General features: G+C 39.5%; 1 protein-coding gene across 2 annotated transcripts in view; it reads left to right on the top strand.

Annotated features, from left to right (window-relative positions):
* Window positions 1–16,732, top strand: part of dusp3a (dual specificity phosphatase 3a) — a 28,909-nt gene extending 12,177 nt beyond the window's left edge. For both annotated transcript variants that reach the window (XM_052038529.1, XM_052038530.1), the window contains exons 3-4: window positions 326–552; window positions 4,637–16,732. In XM_052038529.1, coding sequence (XP_051894489.1) covers window positions 326–552; window positions 4,637–4,842 — 433 coding nt within the window. In that variant the 3' untranslated portion in view covers window positions 4,843–16,732. The remainder of the gene's footprint in view (window positions 1–325; window positions 553–4,636) is intronic.
* Window positions 16,733–21,699: the final 4,967 nt, after the last annotated feature.

Genomic DNA, 21,699 nt, shown 5'->3' with positions numbered 1-21,699 from the left:
ATTGTTCACAGTGGTAACTTGGAGTAGTCTTTGATTAGTGGAGAACCCAATCCAGTCCAGTGGAATTGGCAAACATGTGAGGCAGGTACTTTGACTGTGGGACAATTTTGTTTCACCTGATAAGTCCGTCAGTAAATAATTTTCAATAGCTGAAGTACTGCAGATGTTGGATGTGCAAAACAAAACCAGAAAACTTCAGAAATTCTCAGCAGGCCAGGCAGCATCTGTGGAGAAGGAAACCTAGCTAACTATTCAGATCAATGACCTCCAGCATTAGTTTCAAAAACCTTTGAAAGTTTAAGGCTTTTAATCTTTTATTTTTCAGGTTTGTTGCACAAAATCTTATGAGGTTAGAGCGACTGGCGATAACACATGTGTTAAACAGTGCGGAAGGAAACTCATTCATGCACGTTAACACCAATGCGGAGTTCTACGCAGGGTCAGGGATCACGTACCATGGAATTAAAGCCAACGACACAGAAGCATTCAACCTGAGTGCGTATTTTGAAGAAGCTGCTGATTTCATTGACAAGGCCTTGGCACAAAAGGACGGTGAGTCAAAGTGTGTAGCTGAACTGTTACTATAGATAACTTGCAGTTGAATTTGTGAATTTGTCATCTCAGCTGCACAACTTGTTGCCAATATAATGCATTCAGTTGATCTGTGCAGTGAAATCAAGTTCTATTATGCTGTAGCCTCGCATGTAACCAATTGGTAATACCAGCTGGGATTAGCTGGGTATCCACCAAATTATTAGGATCTGAAGGTACAATATAATGCCTCCAAAATACCTCATCAGAGTTCAAATTCCATCATGCTGGCTAGGGGAAATTAAATAAATTTATTTAATTCCGTTAATTAAATAAACACTGGAATAAAAAATGTATCAGTTAGAAACCTGATTTCTTGGGGAAAGCAATCAACCTTCACTACCCAGCATGGGTTAATTATGACTCCAGAACCATCTTTAGAGTCATACAGCATGGAAATAGGCCCTTCAGCCCAACTGGTCTATGCTGACCAAGATTCCCATCTAGGCAAGTCCCATTGGCCCACATCCCTCTAAATCTTTCCTATCCATGTACCTGTCCAAGCAACTTTTAAATGTTGTTAATGTACCTGCCTCAACCCACTTCCTCTGGCAGCTCATCTCATTTACTGACCACTCTTTATGTGAAAAGGTGTCCGTCAGGTTCCTATTAAGTCTCTCCCCTCTCACCTTAAACCTATGCCCTCTAGTTCTTGATTCCCCAACCCTGGGGAAAAAAAACTGTGCATTGTGGTAAATCCGAAGTGACCTCTGATATAGCCTAGCAAATGACTCAGTTCAAGGACAACTGGAGATGGGTATTTCATGCTATTGAACGAAAATAAAGTTGTTCTTCATGTATTGTAACTGAATTGGAATCAAAAGTAAATTCAATTCCCATCTTGCAGAAATCAAATTCCTTTGTTCTTCCTGTACAAATAATCTATTAATACTTGGCACTGTAGAGCAAATTTAACCGAGGCATTGAACTAAATTAAACATAATGTAAAACAGCCTGGTGGCACCATCCCTCTGTGTTATGTATTGGGTCCAAGTTGAAATATCTCCATAGTTCCACTCACAAAATGGTATGTAATTTATGGTATGTAATAGGAATAATTGGGTAATAGAGAAAGGGAAATTAGGAATCAGAAAGCTATAGGTCATCAGCAATTTATAAAAAAATACCATTAGAAGATAATGGAGATTGATGTTAGCTGTTTAATTTTGAACTGTGACCTTGTAATGATCTCCACTTTCAGATGACCTGTTGAGCATTTCCTCTGGAAAAGATTAGGAGGTTGATGAATTCTGAAAAACTGATCACATAATGCAGGGGACCATCTTTCATCTCTTTCTGTGCTAAATTTACCTTATCTGAAAGTTATTTGATCCAATTCACAACTAGAATACAGATAATATTTGGCAAAGGCACAGTTCACTAAGAAATCAGAGAAATTGAGGCCCATCAAGAGGCTTTGCTGACACATTAACACAAAACAGCAATATCATTCCCATAGTGCATTGTGATGCAAGCTTATTTGTAGAGAAAACATTTTCATTTTCTTGATGATATTGAAGTTTTAGAACCATGTGGTACTTTTGTTAAGGTGCAATGCTGTACCTTCAGTCTTTGGACTTCCAGGTGAATTCTGATAAGGCTGCAAATATAATCAGAAAATGCTGGAGATACTCAGCATTATGAAAGGTCATGAACCTAAAACTTTAGCTGTGTTTCTCTCTTCACGGATGTTACATGGCTTGTTGCGTGTTTCCAAAATTTTCTATTTTAATTTCAGATTTCCACCATCTGCAGATTTTTGCATTTTGATAGACTTGCATTTTGTAAACATGAATGTTGGTTCAGTTGTCTAATATGCTTTTTCATTCTTCTGTACCAGAAGTCAGTGCTGTGAATTTGGGACCAATAAGTAAGGTGATAAAATAGAAAGTATGCTGGAGGATATGTGCACGGCACTTCCAACCCAATGGATTAAAAGATGCACATTTTAATGCCTCATTTCTCCTTGCACCCCAACGGTTCTGGTTTGCAAACTCTGAACCGCTCATTCATTCCTGGAAGTTCAGTCCTATCCATTCAAGTAGAGGAAAGAGAGAGAGTGCATATAGATCCACAGATTAAATTGAGAGCAATAACAAATATCTTAATAACTTGTTTTCATGACTGGTATATTTTAGCAGAGAAATCTGTAAATTATTGTTTCAAGTAAGATCAACAAACTAATGCACCGCAGATATTTCGGCTATCTAAATCAGACTTGCCTGTGATATTTCTTTGTCAATGTTGAAGTAGTAATCTTACAAGTAAATATGCCTTAAATGATTAGATTAATGACTCTGGTCTCAATTAGGGTGTAATGGACCTAAAATGTTACTTATGTTCAGGGAGAACATGTCAAGTTACAGATGTTTAATTTTTTAAGTGGTTTTGGAGCAGTGAGATTATTTCTTTGCTCTTTCAAACTACTTTCTGTAGTTGTAGTGAGGTCACCACATTGGCAAGTTGGATGATGATGTTGAGTTTTAAATGAAAACCCTGCCATTCTTTTGTGCAGATCCATTCTGAGCGAACTGGAAAGCAATATGAATTTGGAAAGACAAAGGCAAAATGTCAGGCTAGACTCATTTAGTGGGTAGCTTGGATTTAAAGTGAGAGTTTTTTTTGTTATTGATCACTGTCTAACTGCCAACCGTTGACATTTAATAGCGTTACCATTACCATCAATATTCTGGGGTTACCATTGACCAGAAAATCAACTGGGCCAGCCACATAAGCACTGTGGCTGCAATTCTGGTGATGTGTGACTTGCCTCCTGACATCACAGGGCCTTTCTACCATCTACAAGGCACAAGTTAAGTGTGTGATGGAGTACTCGCTATTTGCTGGGATGAGTGTAGTGCCAGCAAATCTCAAGAAGCTCAACACCATCAAGGGTAAAGCAGCCTACTTGGTTGGCACCTTATTAACCACACTAAATATTCATTCCCTCCACCACTGGCACACAGTGACTGCAATGTGTACCATCTACAAAATGCACTGCGGTTACTCACACAAACTACTCCAAGGCACCCCCCAGACCCACCATCAGGTTGACAAGGGCTGCAGGTTCCTGTGATCTCCCCACCTGCAGGATCCTTTCAAGGCTGCACAGTATCATGACTTGGAAATATATCACTGGTCCTTCATCTTCACTGCACTTAAACCCTGGAACCCCCAACGCAGCAGCACTGCGGAAGTATCACCATGCAAGCTGCAACAGTTCAAGAAAGCTGCTCATATCCACTTTCTTAAGTGCAGTTAGGGATGGGCAATAACTGCTGGTTTTGCTAGCAATACTCAGGTCCTGAAAACGGACTCAAAATATTGTTTCTTATCCATTGGATCATTTTTGTTTACCCTTGAATTAGCAACATTAATACCAAAACAATATATATTGTTGTATGGCAATGGGGAGATAATGCCTAAGGTGTGTTTGTTAGTTATATCTTAGAACCCAGGTCTTTTATTCAGAGTCCTTTAACCTATAAAATTTTGCAAGATCCCACAATATTAAACCTGATTTGACCCTGAAGTTCAAAGGATTTAAACCATCCTCCAAGCTTGCAGAAATGTGAATCTTTTTGCACTTTTCCTTTGTGCCCAATGAACTTCTAATTAACTTTAACCTAGCAAGAAAAAGAATGACATAATATCTGAAATAAGGGTGACAGGGAGGATGATGGGCATTGAAAAACAAAGGAAAATGTGCAAGAGCAGGTTCACCCTCCCAATTTCAGCTGGCTTCCTGGGAGAAAACATTTGACTGGGAGTTGGAGACACGAGACCGCAGATGCTGGAATCTGGAGTAACACACAAAGCACTGGAGGAACTCAGCAGGTCAGGCAGCATCTATGGAGAGAAATGGGAAATGGAGTCCAGATGAAGGGTCTCGACCCAGAACTTCAACTGTCTATTTCCCTCCATAGATGCTGCCTGACCTGCTGAGTTCCTCCAGTGCATTGTGTGTATTATTTAACTGGGAGTTGCTTATTTTGTTGATCGGCGGGGCATCAGAAGCTAATTATATGCTGTTCCTTCTCCCCAGGACGTGTGTTTGTGCATTGCCGTGAAGGATACAGCCGTTCACCTACTCTTGTGATTGCTTACCTCATGCTCCGACACCATATGGATGTCAAAACAGCTCTGTTAACCGTCCGTCAGAAAAGGGAGATTGGTCCAAATGATGGATTCCTGCGACAGCTGTGTCAGTTAAATGAGAAACTAGTTAAGGAGGGTAAACTTAAATCTTAACTATTTTGGAAGTAGCCAGTGCCTGATGGGAATTAATAGATGCCTGAAGTCTCAGTGTACCAAATGTTGTATGTTGAATTTAGGACTGGGACGAAGTTTCATTGTTTCAATAATTTCTTCAGTGGGATTGACTTTGTTCATAGGAATTTAGGAAAAGGTCAAGATATCAGCAATCCAGCATTATGTTTAACATAATTTCATTGTCTCCAAATTCAAGGGCCCTTGGAATCAGATTGATGCATATTGGTCTTTGGAGCTTTATTGTTTTGGATTGTAACGTAGGAACATTTCTAGATTTATTGTGCTGAGTTACTGTATCAAGTTACAGCTAATGATGTGAATCAGTTAGACGCAGCCCAGTATTTTAGTGCTCAGGTCTTGCAGTTAGCTCATTTACTTGAGCTTGATGCAGTTTTCAACTGAGTACTATACGCATGCACATTTTCCTGTGTTACAAAGTTGCTTTATTGGTGTACTTTATTGGCTATAATACACCCTGTAAAGGATGTGAAAGGTGCTATGTAAATGAAACTCTCTTTCTGTCTTTCACCTTATCTGGTTGCTTGACAAGTTAGCACATTGTGGAACAAAGTATCAGCTCGCCATTTAATCAGCATCAGAATTGCAGGTGTTCCCCAGTCTTCCGTACTTTGGGGCTGAATTTTTTTTCCTTGTGTGAATGGATGAAGATCAAGTTCTTTATACACCTTTATACAAGGGAACCAGTAGATAATTACATTTGTCCACAAATGAAAATCAAAAAAAATGAGGGGACCCAGACTTCTGTTTTTCTTTCCAAATATGTTTCCTGCATTTTCTGTTTTTATTACCATTTGTCTTTAGTTCATCTAAGGGGATAAAAACTCTCATGAATATTTTGACCAAATCATTAGAATGTTTTCTCCCAACTGATGCATATACTAAGTATATGTTGCTGTGCATGGTAATAAAAGCATTCTTGTAATCAATAATGTGCAGGCAGTTCATTCCCTTGGTCATGGCCTGTTAATGGGTTTGGAGTCCTTGAGCTGAAATCATTAATCCCAATATCACTATAATAATTTTGTGAACAATTGGGTCCAGACCAGATCTTGTGATATTTTTATTTTCTGCTGCCCTCGACCCAGTCCCCATTTTGATGGTTTATGAAGTACGATACTTAACAAATTTGTTGGAGAATATAATCCCTTTAATTATCTTAAAGTTCCACCAATAGCTCAATGTGCTACTTTGTCAATTCTAGAAAGCTTTGTTTCCAGCAGAGAGTATTGTAAAATGGAGTTGGTTTAGGTAGCAGGGATACTTAATGGACCTGCGGAAGAAAATTGAAAAATAGCTTTGGTCCTTGCCATATTTAACTAATTTGCACTTGTAAGTTGTTGTAATTATTTCTATGTCTGGAAAGTGTGTGTTATTAAGACTGTAGCAATAAGATGCCTTTCATATTGTCAGTTGTTCATGTATGTTATATAAACTGTGTTCTTAACATTACAGGCATCATCTGAATTTAGCATGATCTAAACTTCTTTATCATCTCTCGCATTGCAGCTCCTGTCAAAACCTTTGCTGTTTGCCTGCTTGAACATTGTGCTAAACTGTTCAGTGTTCTTGGCTACCAGGTGCACAGAGAAAAATCACTTTTAGTAGGTTAACAAGCTTGAAGTTCCAAAAGGCATTTAGCACTGAAAACAAAGTAAGCTGTACCTTTAATGTTGGGTCTGTCAAAATATGGGTTTGCCCATTGGCTAAGTGGGTATACACAATCCATGGTACAGCAGTGTTCTGCATAAACTATAAAAGTTTTGAGTTAGTTTATTTGGCCAAGAGCAGGTGGGTACTAAAAATTATCCGTAGTAACTGAGCTGGGGAACAGAAGACTCCCAACTTCAATTCACTTTCCATAGGCTCATGTTGGAAGGCCTCTATTCAAAATGTTGAGTAAAGAGCACAGTAAGGTATAAGTAGCTCAGTTAGGCTACTGATTGTTGCTCGCACATAAAGAATTATTACTTGGGAGGTATTGCCCCCAGAACCCATGTAAATGCACACCAGTATGCCCGATTAAAGGAGGAAAATGAGAACAGTTTGGAAGGTGTGAGAAAGTGAAAGTTAAGGTACAATTTTATTTGGCCTGTGATGTTCATTTTACTTGACTATCATGTTTTTATTGTGTAGTTTCTGTATTTAATTCATACGAGGCTCTTGTTGGTTCACATTGTGTCTGAAAATCCCATGCATTGGACTTCCAGCATGTTGAGTAGAGCGAACAAGCTGCAAACAGTGCAGGGCTGGTTTGGGACCTTTCTTTTGTCTTCCAAAGATCTGTGACTATTACATTTACAACATATTCCCCTCGTTGCCCAACAAAAGAAAGATGAATGATTGCTGCTACTTGCAGATATGAATAAAGATTGAAGTTAATCACTTATGATAATATAAGAAAGAATGCAAATGTTCTGGGACTTGGTACCAAGTTTGTCTGGCAGGCAATTGAAGACTACCTGTCATTTACCACTTTGAATTTATGGGTTTATATTATGTATCTGAGAGGATAGAGAAAAAATATATTGAGTTAATGCTGCAATAGTTAAAACATGGGGTAAATATTACTCACAATTGTGTAGATCCTGTTGTGTGGGAGCTTTTTTGACTGTTCCTAATATTGAGATTTGTTGCACAGTATAACCACCATTCTGCAAGAAAAGCCCCTTGTTCTCTGTGGAGACTAAAAGGAAGGAGTTGTAATGAGAATTATAGCATAATTCAACCATCATTATTTTACTCAACTTACCAGGGGAAGAAAACATTAATGAGCAAAGGAAATGTTAACAGGGACTGATGTGATAAGATACCTTGCTCTCTGTGAAAAGTGGCAAATATTTGGAGTGTGGGTAACAGAGTTTTTACTGTTCTTGTGTTTATATTATAAAAGTAGGTCTTTTTCAGTTTTTATCGATGTTGGGCAAAATTGGTTTATTTTGATTATCAAAAATCTTCACAAGGTGCATCGCTTTAGTCTCTATAAGCACAACTTGCTGAACGTATTGAGAACTTTTCCAAACCATGTTGTAAGAGAATGTGATTTGAATGCTGTAACAACATCCACGTCAGCCAGCACACTATTCCTGTCATTTCTGAACTTGTCATCAGAGTAGTTAAATGGGAAACTTACAGTAGGATTGCCATTTACCTCAGGGCTTTCATCAAGGCTAATGGCTTTCTATATTGCTCACTGTCCTTGCAATGCATCACAAATCATTTCCAAAACCCTCCAGTAACTGCATGCTATAAATCTGGCATACATATGGTGGAGTTCTCACTGCTGGGGTTCTCTGGTGTAATAAGCTTAATTTTGCATACTTGCTCACTAGGGACCCGATCAGCTTGATTCAACATTGTCCGGATTGCAGGACTGCTGAACAGATTCAGACAGCCTCCTCTTGTGTTTCCATTCATTTTCGTTGTAGTTCTATGGTGACATCTGTACTGTGGGAGGAGTTGAGACTGGAAGTTTAAACTTTATATCTGATGTACTATGTGGATATTCTGCAATCCAACAGTTCAGAATTCCCCTCAATTATTTCTTTGGCATGCCTTTCATTTTCTTTAACATAAATATTCATTCTTTTATTTAACCCTGTTTCTACCTGCACTTTGACCCTTCTGTACTTTTCCAACTCCATCATGTCACTGACAACGACACATCTCTAAGACATGAAAATCAACAAACTGCAGATGCTGGCAATCTGAAATCAAAACAGAAAATGCTGGAAACACTCAGTAGGTCAGGCAGCAACTGTGGAAAGAGAAACATACCTGAAATGTTAACACTGTTTCTCTTTCCACTGATGCTGCCTGACCTGCTGAGTATTCATCAACTTCTGCTCTTAACTTCTGAACACAAATGGTATTTGTCAGTAGTCAGTATTAACTTGTTGAACTGATTTTGACAAGTGGACTTTCGAAGATGTTTCCTAAATTCTTTTGGTTAAAACTGAAAAATTCAATGGCTGTTTAAAAGTTACACTAATTATTCTTCACATTTGACCTTAAATAATGTTTTGCTCTTCTCAGCCACATGGAGGGAGAACAGTTTGTGAAAGGTTGCCAGAGATTTTTTAAAAAAAGATGTTTCCCTAAAGTTGAAGTCTCTGAAGGGTGAATGTATATAAATGTTTGACCAGCACACTGTATTTTACAGTATTTTACTTCTCAGATATTATAGCATAGAGTTAAGCTTCATGATCTAGTCTTGGAGTTCCTCAAATCACAAAGAAATCTTAGGTGATTAATATTTAACCCTCACAATTTAGAGACAGTCCTGGATCATCGCCAGTGCAGTTGAGTGTTCACAGGTTGGGAATAATAGGTAGAAACAGTGGTGTGTTAGGAGCGACCAGTGATTTACATTGCCTGGAGTACACAGGATGGGGCACTGAATTCAGTGGTTGATCAGGCTTAGGTAAACTTTTCTTGACTTTCTGTATATTGTCTTTGTTCACACAGCTTAAGGCATTAGGAAATATTGGGATTGTTACTACAGTTGTTTTCCTTTTCTTGGTTGGTAATTGCACAACCCATTGGTACCACTGAGCTGTGTCAACCAGGAAAGTCCCATATTGAAGCAGAAAACAAACCGCTGAAGGAGCTCAGTGGGTTGAGCAGCATCTGTGGAGGCGGGGGAGGGGAGGAATTGTCGACATTTGGAGTCAAGACCCTGCAAGAGGACCGAGAGTGGAGAGGGAGGGGTGGGACAGGAGCCAATAGGTGATTACCAATGGGGACCTCCAGCAGATTGTTCTTTTGCTCCAGATTCCAGCATCAGTAATCTGTTCTGTCTTCAAGTCCCATATTGGGTTCCCAGTGTTAGTATGTCAGTCAAGGTGACAGTGGAGCTCCGGGGTTGACCTCAGCACGTGAGGCCAGGGAGAGACAAGAAAGGTCAGCTAAGGTTGGACAAGATATCATCAGGCACCCTAAAGTGAGACTGTACTTACTGAACTGGATATTGTGTTATGTAAAGAAATGTTAGCAGAGCATGTTGTCATACTTAAGGATGGTGACCTTTGCACAGTGGCATAGATATTCAGGACAATGTTTGCGAGTTTTACATGAAATAATTGGGAAAATCTGGCTCTTCGAATCGCCCGTAGATAGATATCTTTAAGTATTTTCCCCATGCTAGAGATTGCCTTGGGTCCTCCATCACCACACCAACCCCCACATCCCCTCAACACCACGTAACCTCAGCACCTCCCCAGCAGTTCATAACAATTATCACCGCCTGCACTGCCACTGCCTACCAATTGTAAACCTCTCTACTCACCTGATGTGTTGACTTTCCCTGGGTATCTCTCCAACTCTGCCTCCCCCACACTCCCCAACCTCCTTGCCAGCAGCCCATCCACAACATACTTAAACTCCTACACACACACTGCAGTGGCATTAAACTTGCAAGGCCAATCCTTTTGTGGCACCTTGGTTCCCCTGCAGCATTAAACATGTATTGTCTGCTTCCAGGGTCTTTCCCAGCACAGAATAGTATTTCTTGGTTTAGTGGGGTTAATCAGTTTAAATTAAATGAGCAGCACTGCTTAATGTGTTTGATAATCTTCCCCTGGTAACCTTAATGGTCTTAACTCATGTTTTTGTATACAAAATATTAAGAGGGATAGATAGAGTAGACAGCCAGCACCTCTTTCCCAGGGCACCAATGCTCAATACAAGAGGGCATGGCTTTAAAGTAATGGGTGGGAAGTTCAAAGGAGATATCAGAGGGAGGTTTTTTACCCAGAGAGCGGTTGATGCATGAAATGTGCTGCCTGGGGTAGTGGTGGAGACAGGTACGTTTGTCAAGTTCAAGAGATTGTTAGATAAGCATATGGAGGAATTTAAAATAGGGGGCTATGTGGGAGGAAGGGGTTAGATAGTCTTAGGTGTGGTTTAAAGGTCGGCACAACATGGTGGGCTGAAGGGCCTGTATTGTGTTGTATAGTTATATGGTTCTATCGTATGTTTTACAGTGGTAGATTAGGCAAGGGTGCAAAGGGTTTAAACTGCACTGCTGTAATTTCAGGGAGGCAGCAGTTCAAAGTTATCTGACAGTGAAGAACAACAGATGAACACGAGGTTTATCTGAAAGAAATGACTAAGATCAGGGAATAATAAATAACTAAATGGGAAGTTGCAAATAGCTGCAGATTTTAGAGTTTTTATTTTACTTAATTAGTTGCCACAGTCAATAAAAGGGGCCAATTTTATTTATTCAAGTTCCTTTGTATGATCTCTGATTTTCACAGTCCTACAACGTGGCATCCAGGTTATCCTTAAATTATTGCTGAATGATGTACTCCAGTATGTAGGTGAATATGTTTTCCATTTTAGCTGCATTGTAAAAGGGTGGTTGACTTCAGATGTGCTGCGAGAAATAGTTTGTCTTCCCTGTTGATATTTGCTAATACTGTAACATTAAATGGATAAATATACTAAAACTACATTCCTTCACATCACAAAAAGGAATGAATTCTAAATAAAAGAAAACACTGGAGATTCTAAAACTATAAGTAGTTACAAGGGTTAATCAATTTGCTGAGAAAGCAGTTGATTAAAATCTATATGTTGCATGTCTTACTTCTGCTAACCTTGTGAAGGTGGTTGTTAACTCTTAGAAAGCCAATCACAGTCGAAACTTGGCAGCTGTAATTGTCCAGCTTGCTCAGATGAGTATGGGGCAGCAGACGATCACAACCAGAAGAGAGATAATAGGATAATTTGCTGGGGGGTAGATATTTCTGTTAAAACAATTATAACATTATGAAGAGAATATAATTTTAATGATGAAGGTTGCAGGTCAGATGCAAGAATGCACACTAGGGGCAATAATGTGCTTGCTTATATCATGATGTTTAGTGAAGCAGAGATAATAAATTGCCTGTGAAACAGACCATTAAATTTATGCTAATATTTGTCAGTTTACAATTCAGACCATAGTTTCTCCCTTTATTCTGTCTGGTTTGCATTATTATCAATGTTAACTGAGTGTACTTTATGATATATATATAAATTATAATATAAATTACTTTCTTCCAGTATAAGACTCTATTGCTGCAGGAGGAGGCTTATATTACTAATTGAAATTCCCAACAGCATGCTATTGGGATGGTCTAATTATGGTCTGATTTTGTCTTCCTCTGCCAGAAAAGTCATCCAAGATGATTGCAAAGATTCTTAATGTCAGGAAATTCCTGTCATTGTAATTTCAAGAGGGAACTGCTCCTTAATTTGTCCAAAAAGCAGTGATCTTCTGTATGACATGAATGAAGTTGCACTGCTAGGACAGAATTTGAGTACGAGCTTACAACTGTAGATAATTTAACATTTTGCTTCCTTTGCATTTTCCACACTTTCTCTTAATTTAAGGACAGGATATGTGCCGATAATGAAGGCTTCCAGATAATGATATATAGATGAATTTGATATGCCTGATGTTTGTGTTAGATTCAGACTTGCTGAAGACTATTTGCTGATCCTTTGTTGAAAATTGCAAGTATAATTTGGTAAGAGAAGTGCTAACTCTGGCATTAGTTTTCCATTTGATCCATTTCTCCCTGGAATCCTGATCTTTACAACTCCATCTGATCTGAGGCACGTTAATTTCCTATTTACAACACTGGTTTACAGTGGAATAAGATCAGTTTTTTTAAGTTAAAACAATCAGATAGAAATAGTAGGAAATATTACATTGGTACGAGACAATTGATGAGATTATTTCACAAGTGTAAAAATCACATACAGTCATTTCTTGACGTACAAAAGGAAGGTCTTTCTGGAGAATATTTCATTAAACAAAATTATGTAAACTGAAAATGGTGGGCAAAATGCTTTATGGGTACTTTGGCACAGGATATTTCTGTGGGTGGACAATGAAGTGTTGTTCATTGTAGCAAAAAATAGATCTATTAATTGAAAGCACATACACCCCCAAAGAATCGTGGAGTTACAGTGAAAATCCATAAATTGAACATAATGCAGTAGGTTAGAGTGAAATAATTGATTATGGTCTTGATAATCTTGTCCTGCTGAGGTTTGGCCAGTGACTTGCAAAGTAGATGCTTTTCCATGAAAAACTGGTATCTTTGAAACAGTTGGAGTGATAGTTTTTGTGAATATCACATAGGATTTCATGTCTGACAGCTCAGTCTGTGGTACATCATCAAAATTAAATTTGGTTGTAATTCTTCAGTATTCTGATAATTCAGTCATTACCATTATTAGCATCAACACAGGTAAAACCAACAGCAAGGAAGGAGGTTAAAAAAGGAAGTGGAGATGGGCATGTCAGGATTCGCATGAATCACCATAAAAAAAACAAGCTGATTTTTTAAAAATCTAAAACAAAACAAAGCAATATCACAGGATCACAAGACAAGGGAGCAGAAGTAGGCCATTCAGCCCATCGAGTCTGCTCCAAGGAAAAGGGCAAAAGAAAAAGAAATGAGAAATGGGGGGGGGGGGGGGGGGGGAGGAAAAAAAACTATTCTAATCCCAATTTCTGGCCTTATCCCCATATCCCTTGATACCCCGACTATTTAGATATCTATCTATCTCTTCCTTAAACGCCTCCAATGATGTGGCCTCCACTGCTGTACGTGGCAAGGAGTTCCACAAATTCACCACCCTCTGGCTAAAGAAATTTCTCCTCATCTCTGTTTTGAAACTGTACCCTCTAATTCTAAGATTGTGCCCTCTGGTCCTGGACTCACCCACCAAGGGAAACAGCCTAGCCACATCTACTCTGTCCAGTTCTTTCAACACTTTAACTGTCTCTATGAGGTCCCCTCTCATTCTTCTGTACTCCAGTGAGTACAGTCCAAGAGCCGACAAACGCTCATCGTATGTAAGCCCTATACTGCAGAAACTGAAATATGAAATAGAAACAGAGCTAGAAACGGAGTTAGCATTTCATGTTGTTGGGATTTCATCAGAAACGTGAATAGTTGGGGAAGAACTAGTCAATGACCATCAGTCATCATGCAGAGACCCAACATAAAATTGCTATTTGGAATTCAGAATTGATACCAAGCTGAGATTTTGTCAAGGTTTCACTATCCTAGTCATTGTTTGTGGCAAGCACAGAGATTCAATTAAACTCCTTTATTGATTTTTGTGTTATTATTGTAAATCTTTGGTGGCCACAAAATGATGTTAATAACAAGTCAGCAGAGAAGGACTATTCTTTATGGAATTGAGATCAGAGGTAGAAATTTGTGTTCAGTTGTATACAATGCTGGACATATATTATTGACAGTTTCCCTGTTCCATTGTGTATCTGGTACATGTGACCAATGATGAATTTGTTCCCAAGGTCCTCTACATCTAACGCTTTCAGACTTGGAAACAGTTAACTCTCCAGGTATTAATACAGAGAGAGACACCTTAGCAGTGGCCTAGATGATGATAGAGATGATTGTGGTAAAATGAATTTGATTAAGTCAGAGCGAGAGGGAAGAACTTCTCTTTAAGATCCTTTGGTCAATCAGTTTTACGAATAGGAAAATGAACTGTAGACTATTATTCTTCAGCACGATATCTCAATAGACTCTTCACCATGACGCAGGTCAGGGTTCAACAACCATGACACCAATTGAACAAGAACGAAAAAAATAAACAATTGGCATTTCCATAACATAAGATAAAATATCTTCCTTAGAACCATATCTCAGGTGGCTCTCTAAAATGGACACGACTCCCTTTCAAAAATCCTATATTGAGGAAGCAGCTTATTATAAAGTTAGACAAAAGACTGATCACTAGTGTCAAATCTGAGGAGCAAGGGTCAAACCCATGAGCATGCTTTGTCTTCCAGGTGGCTTTGTTTTCTTCCCCCCCCCCCCCCCCAAATACCAGGTCCATTTAACAATGAAGTTTGTTATAATTTTCATAGAAACAGCACATCTTCTTTAGGACACTGTGTGGTTTAATTGCCAGTATTTTACATGAATGGAATAATTTTTCAGATTCATTTTCTTCCAGAGTAACTCAATGTACATTGATATGGGTGAAGAACATTCCTGAATCTCACAACTTAAGTGAGAGGTCCCCTGAGCTTCAGTTTCCCTTGGAGACACAAGAGACTGCAGACAGTCCAGATGAAGGGTCTTGACCCAAAATGTCGGCTGTTCATTTCCCTTCATAGATGCTGCCTGACCCACTGAGTTCCTCCAGCACATTGCGTGTTGCTTCAGTTTCACTTAGTTGTTGGTTTACAAATAATGGAAAATTAAGTAAAAATGTGCTGATCCAAGTTCAGATTCTCCCCCCATTCAAACTTGACAAGTGGAAAATTCATCCCATCTTTTCCACTGGAACTTCATTTTTTTTGGCCAAATCCAGAGGATCTCTTGTGACCCATCCAGCACTCTTCGAGAGCTCTTCTGCTGGAGACAATGTCATCTTAACCTACAGCTCTTTCAGTGCTATTTTTCTATTTAGCTTCAATTCCTCTTCCTTTGTGATCTCTTTCAGAGGTTGAGCATCTTCTGCATTGATGTGCAATGAATGTGAGAAAATCTTCCAGAAAATAGGGCTTGGTTTAAGAGGAAACATGTTCAAATGGCAGAGATATTAAACAAGATAAACAATTTCCTTCCCTCCCTCCAATAATTTGTAAAGCTGTTTGGAATAATCCCATCATATTATGTATGTTACATAAGCTTGAAGTATGTGCATAACCCCAACATATAATTTCATAAGTTTATAGTACATGCCTTGTACAAAATAAATATTTCTTGACAGATATATTTTGGACAGAAATGCCAAATTATTTCATCTCTAGTGTAGCGGTTAGCATAACACTATTACAGCGCCAGAGACCTGGGTTCAATTCTGGGCATTGTCTGTAAGGAGTTTGTATGTTCTTTCCGTGTCTGCGTGGGTTTCCTCCCACATTCCAAAGACGTACAGGTTAGGAAGTTGTGGGCATGCTATGTTGGCACTGGAAATATGGCAACACTTGCGGGCTGCCCCAGCTCAGCGCAAAAGATGCATTTCACTGTGTGTTTTGATGTACATATGACTAATAAAGATATCTTATTTAAATAATTAGCCATTTCTCCTGCGTAGTCAATGTATTACCATGAGGAAAAAATTTTCAAACTGGCGGCTAACCAAGTATGGTGACATCTCAGTATGCATGACCAGCTTTAATTGTACTTTTTTAATGCAAGTGTGGTGAATTTGCAAGTCATTTAAGATGTAGGCAAAGAGGTCCAGCTCTGTAGGCTTTAATAATAGTGCATTGCAACCAAACCAGATGCCAGTCATTGAATTGGAGGAGCCAAAGGATAGCTCTGGTGAAAGCTTACTGGTTTTCAATGAGTACAAGTGTTGATTATTGAAGTCAAAATTAAAGACTTTCATGAGGTAGCCAAAGTAAAAGCCCTTTACATCTGATCAGAAGTATTAAGGGCCATGGAAGGTGGTGGATGAAGGATTAAGCTCAACATGCTGCATTTCGGGAACAGGTTAGTGCTTCCATTGTGGGACTCTACAAGCCTAGGAGGCTGATAGGAATGTATCTTCTCCAGGCTTTTGGTACCATATACAAGTCAGAATTTCCACCTTGAATACAAGTGTCTTCTGTAAGCAGGAAGCAGAGGCTACGTGCTGCCATATAAAAGTATATTTTAAAGAAATGAGGTTTATATGTTTCAGAGGCTTTACACTTGAAGAAATCCTGTATATATTTCTGAGTTTCTGTATTTATTTCTGAATGTTAAAAAAATTGTATGTTTTGACAAAAAAAATCCTGAAATCTCTTGTAAATGTACTTGCCTTGAGATCTGTCTTTTGTTTTTGTTTCTGTTTAAAAATAAAAAGGCAAAATTCTGGCTATTTGTTTCTCAGATTTTGAATTCAGCTATGCTGTGGCAGAGAAAATATTTTCTTTGTATTATACTATGTCTATTGTCTGTACTTGTATGAAAACAATTGGTGAGGGGATTTCACTTTTCTTATACGGGTAGCAAGCACCATTTATATACATACAGCTGGATTCAAAAGAAGTGATCAACTTGAAATGTTGATCAGTCAGGTGAGAAGGAAAGAACAACTTTAAATTTTCTAAATTTGTGAATGAAGTTAAGGAGAAGTTCATAGGCTTCATTTTGGGCAGATCTATATAAATGATTATTAGATTTGAAATCCATTAGCCTGTTAGGGCAGCAGTGGCTTCAGATGCTTGAGTGGCAATTTCAAAGCATTTTCAACTATCATTTTCTTTAAGGAAATAGTTGGAAAGGCAGCATTTTGAAAATTACTGAAGGGACTTCTATGTTCATATTTCAACAACACCTATTAAAACAAGACTTTGTTGATGACTCCAATGAATTTAATTGAGCATTTATTGCTCATCCTAAATTACCCTCGAGAAGATGGTGCTAAGCCACCTTCTTAAATCACTGCACTCCTTCTGGTGAAGGTGCTCTTATACAGTCTGTTAGGTAGGGAGTTCCAGGATTTGAATCCAGTGAGAACAATTCATTTCCAAGACAGGATGGCATGCAATTTGGGGGGGGAGCCTGTAGGTGGTGATGTTTCCATGCACCTGACACCTTTGTCCCTGGTGGTAGAGGTCGCAGGTTTGGGAGGTGCTGTCGGAATAGCTTGGGCAAGTGACTGTGGTGCATTTAGTAGAAGGGTCTTCCACTATTGCTATCTAAAATGTGCTATGACAAATAACAAGAAAAAAACCCTAATTAATTTTATTAAAAAAGTACAAAAGCAAGATATTGTTAATAAAGTCATTTATATTTACCTGGATGCTGCCTGGTTTAGAGAGTATGCATTACGAGGAGAGACTAAGGGAGCTAGGGCTTTACTCTTTGGAGAGAAGGAGGATGAGAGGAGACATGATAGAGGTGTACAAAATATTAAGAGGAATAGATAGAATGGACAGCCAGTGCCTCTTTCCCTGGGCACCAATGCTCAATCCAAGAGGGGCATGGCTTTAAAGTAATGGGTGGGAAGTTCAAGGGAGATATCAGAGGAAGGTTTTTTTACCCAGGGAGTGGTTGGGGCATGGAAATGCGCTGCCTGGGGTGGTGGTGGAGGCAGGCACATTGGTCAAATTCAAGAGATTACTAGATAAGCATATGGAGAAAGTTAAAATAGAGGGATATGTGGGAGGAAGGGGTTAGATAGTCTTAGGTGAGGTTTAAAGTTCAACACAACGTTGTAGGCCAAAGGGCCTGCATTGTGCTGTACTGTTCTATGTTCTATCTTGTTAATACCGCACAACAGATATAAATCTGCCCAGTGAAAACTGGGTGAAAATCCTATCACAGCACTATCCACACTGGGAACTTCACAGTGCAGAACATCAGATGTGGGGAAGTTAAGATTCCTTAAGCAGTTCATCAAAAATTATATACTTTGAATTCTGGAAAATACATATTTGTAACATCTTACAAGTCTCATGTCTTCACACCTATCTGCACATGTTACTTTGTTATAACATCTTTGTTGTACTTTTTGAGTCAACATAACAGGATGAGAAATTAAATACATGTTCCTTTGGCCTGTTTAGTTGAATAGAAAAGTTTCCAAGACTCACTGAAGACAATGGGAATTCTCCTGTGTCCTTATTTACATTTACAGTATGTCTCACCATCAGAACTGACTATTGTATCACAGCTCATTCTGATCCAGCTGCTGTGTTTGCCAACAAAGTGGCATACACACTTCAAAAGGAATTAATGGGCTGCAAGGTTCTCGAATATCCTGCCACACCGATTAGATTAGTTTATTGTCAATATACACCAGTGTGCACAGAAATTTCTTGTTTGCATGAACCTCACAGTAAACAGTTTACATGATAATAATACCAACACAGTAATAAATATCATGATGACAACATAACTGAAGGTTTTCTCTAATATGTAAAAATTATATTCTTGTCTAGATCCAGAAATCAGAATTTCAAGAACTTTGCTAAATGTATAGTAATTTTTTCTGATAAAATTCTCATGAAGCGCCTTTATGTGTTAGGTTACATAATAGAGATTTTCTCAGGTGTAACATTTAAACCAGGTCTGGTGAATCTAAATCTATCCTGTCCTGAAAACAACACATGAAGCTGGGTTCTGTTGTGCTTGGATAGGGAAACCAGACCCTAGAGTGAAGCCATACGTTGAGAATAGGAACTTCTCTCTGTGTTCCCTGCACTCTCCCAATGGTTTGTGGGCATGCTATGTTGGCGCCAGAAGCGTGGCGACACTTGCGAGCTGCCCCCAGAACACTCTACGCAAAAGATGCATTTCACTGTGTTTCGATGTACACGTGACTAGTGAAGAAATCTAATCTAATCTAAAACCCACAGCACTGAGCCTTGGTAATTTTCCGAGAAAGAGTTGACCTCACTCAATCTGACCTGAGCCATAGGAGTCATAGAATCAGAAAGGATTATGACACATTAAGGAGGCCATTCAGCCCAATGTGTCTGTGCTGGTTGAAAAAAAACACCCAGTCTAATCCCACCTGCCAACACTGGGTCGGTTGGCATCATGGTCGGCACAGACACCATGGGCCGAAGGGACTGTTCCTGTGTTGTTCTGTTCTATGTTCTGCATTCATAGCTCTGAAGTTCACAACATTTCAAATACACATTCAAGTACTATTTTGATAGAGTCATAGAGTCGCGTAGGGCCCTTTAGCCCATCACGTCCATGCTGACCTTTTTGCCCATCCACACTCATCACCTCATTAGGGTTTCTCTAACACTCAGTTCAGGTGATGAGTCCCACACTGCTGTCGTACCCTGGATGAAATTTTTTTTCTCATTTCCCCTCCAATCCTCCTGCCAGCCACAGTAAATCTGTGCTGCCTGGTTTTTGGCCACTCTCTTAAGGTAAGTAAGTCCTTATTTACTCTATTTGTGCCCCTCATAATTTCATACATTTTAAGTCTCCCCTCAGTCTGGCTTGTTCCAAGGAAAATAATCCCAGTTTATCATTGCTATAATTTTCTAGATCTGGCAAGATTTTGTAAATCTCCTTTGTTCCCTCTCCAGTGCAATCACATCACCTGCAAAGACTTAGTTTCTTTTACAGTGGCATGCAAAAGTTTGGGCACCCCTGGTCAAAATTTCTGTTACTGAGAATAGCTAAGCGAGTAAAAGATGACCTGATTTCCAAAAGGCATAAAGTTAAAGATGACACATTTCTTTAATATTTTAAGCAAGATTACTTTATTTCCATCTTTTACAGTTTCAAAATAACAAAAAAGGAAAAGGGCCCGAAGCAAAAGTTTGGGCACCCTGCATGGTCAGTACTTAGTAACACCCCCTTTGGCAAGTATCACAGCTTGTAAACGTTTTCTGTAGCCAGCTAAGAGTCTTTCAATTCTTGTTTGGGGGATCTTCGCTCATTCTTCATTGCAAACGGCTTCTAGTTCTGTGAGATTCTTGGGCCATCTTGCATGCACTGCTCTTTTGAGGTCTATCCACAGATTTTCGATGATGTTTAGGTCGGGGGACTGTGAGGGCCATGGCAAACCTTCAGCTTGTGCCTCTTGAGGTAGTCCATTGTGGATTTTGAGGTGTGTTTAGGATCGTTATCCTGTTGTAGAAGCCATCCTCTTTTCATCTTCAGCTTTCTTACAGACAGTGTGATGTTTGCTTCCAGAATTTGCTGGTATTTAATTGAATTCATTCTTCCCTCTACCAGTGAAATGTTCCCCGTGCCACTGGCTGCAACACACGCCCAAAGCATGATTGATCCACCCCCGTGCTTAACAGTTGGAGAGGTGTTTTTTTCATGAAATTCTGCACCCTTTTTTCTCCAAACATACCTTTGCTCATTGCGGCCAAAAAATTCTATTTTAACTTCATCAGTCCACAGGACTTGTTTCCAAAATGCATCAGGCTTGTTTAGACGTTCCTTTTCAAACTTCTGACGCTGAATTTTGTGGTGAGGACGCAGGAAAGGTTTTCTTCTGATGACTCTTCAAAACCATAGAACCATAGAACCATACAGCACAAAACAGGCCCTTCGGCCCACCATGTTGTGCCGTCCATCAAATCACCCTCACACTATCTAACCCTTTCCTCCCGCATATCCCTCTATCTCACATTCCTCCATGTGCCTATCCAACAAACTCTTGAACCTGTCCAATGTATCTGCCTCCACCACCACCCCAGACAGTGCATTCCATGCACCAACCACTCTCTGGGTGAAAAACCTCCCCCTGACATCTCCCCTGAACCTCCCACCCATAACCTTAAAGCCATGCCCTCTCGTCCTGAGCATTGGTGTCCTGGGAAGGAGGCGCTGGCTGTCTACTCTATCTATTCCTCTCAATATTTTATATACCTCTATCATGTCTCCTCTTATCCTCCTCCTTTCCAGTGAATAAAGCCCTAGCACCTTAAGCCTGTGCTCATATTCCATATGCTCTAATCCAGGCAGCATCCTGGTAAATCTCCTCTGCACCCTCACCAACGCCTCCACATCCTTCCTATAATGTGGCGACCAAAACTGAACACAGTACTCTAAGTGTGGTCTAACTAGAGTTTTGTAAAGCCGCATCATCACTTCACGGCTCTTAAACTCAATCCCACGATTTATGAAAGCTAACATCCCATAGGCCTTCTTAACTGCTCTGTCCACCTGTGAGGCAACTTTCAGTGAACTGTGAATATGAACCCCCAGATCCCTCTGCTCCTCTACACTGCCAAGTACCTTGCCATTTACCTTGTACTCTGCGCTGGAGTTTGTCCTTCCAAAGTGTACCACCCCACACTTCTCCAGATTGAACTCCATCTGCCACTTGTCAGCCCAGCTCTGCATCCTATCGATATCC

This window comes from Pristis pectinata, chromosome 25 (assembly GCF_009764475.1).
Source record: "Pristis pectinata isolate sPriPec2 chromosome 25, sPriPec2.1.pri, whole genome shotgun sequence".
NCBI classification, from domain to species: Eukaryota; Metazoa; Chordata; class Chondrichthyes; order Rhinopristiformes; family Pristidae; genus Pristis; species Pristis pectinata.
Note: the sequence above shows the minus strand (reverse complement) of the source record. Positions and strands in the feature narration are given on the sequence as shown.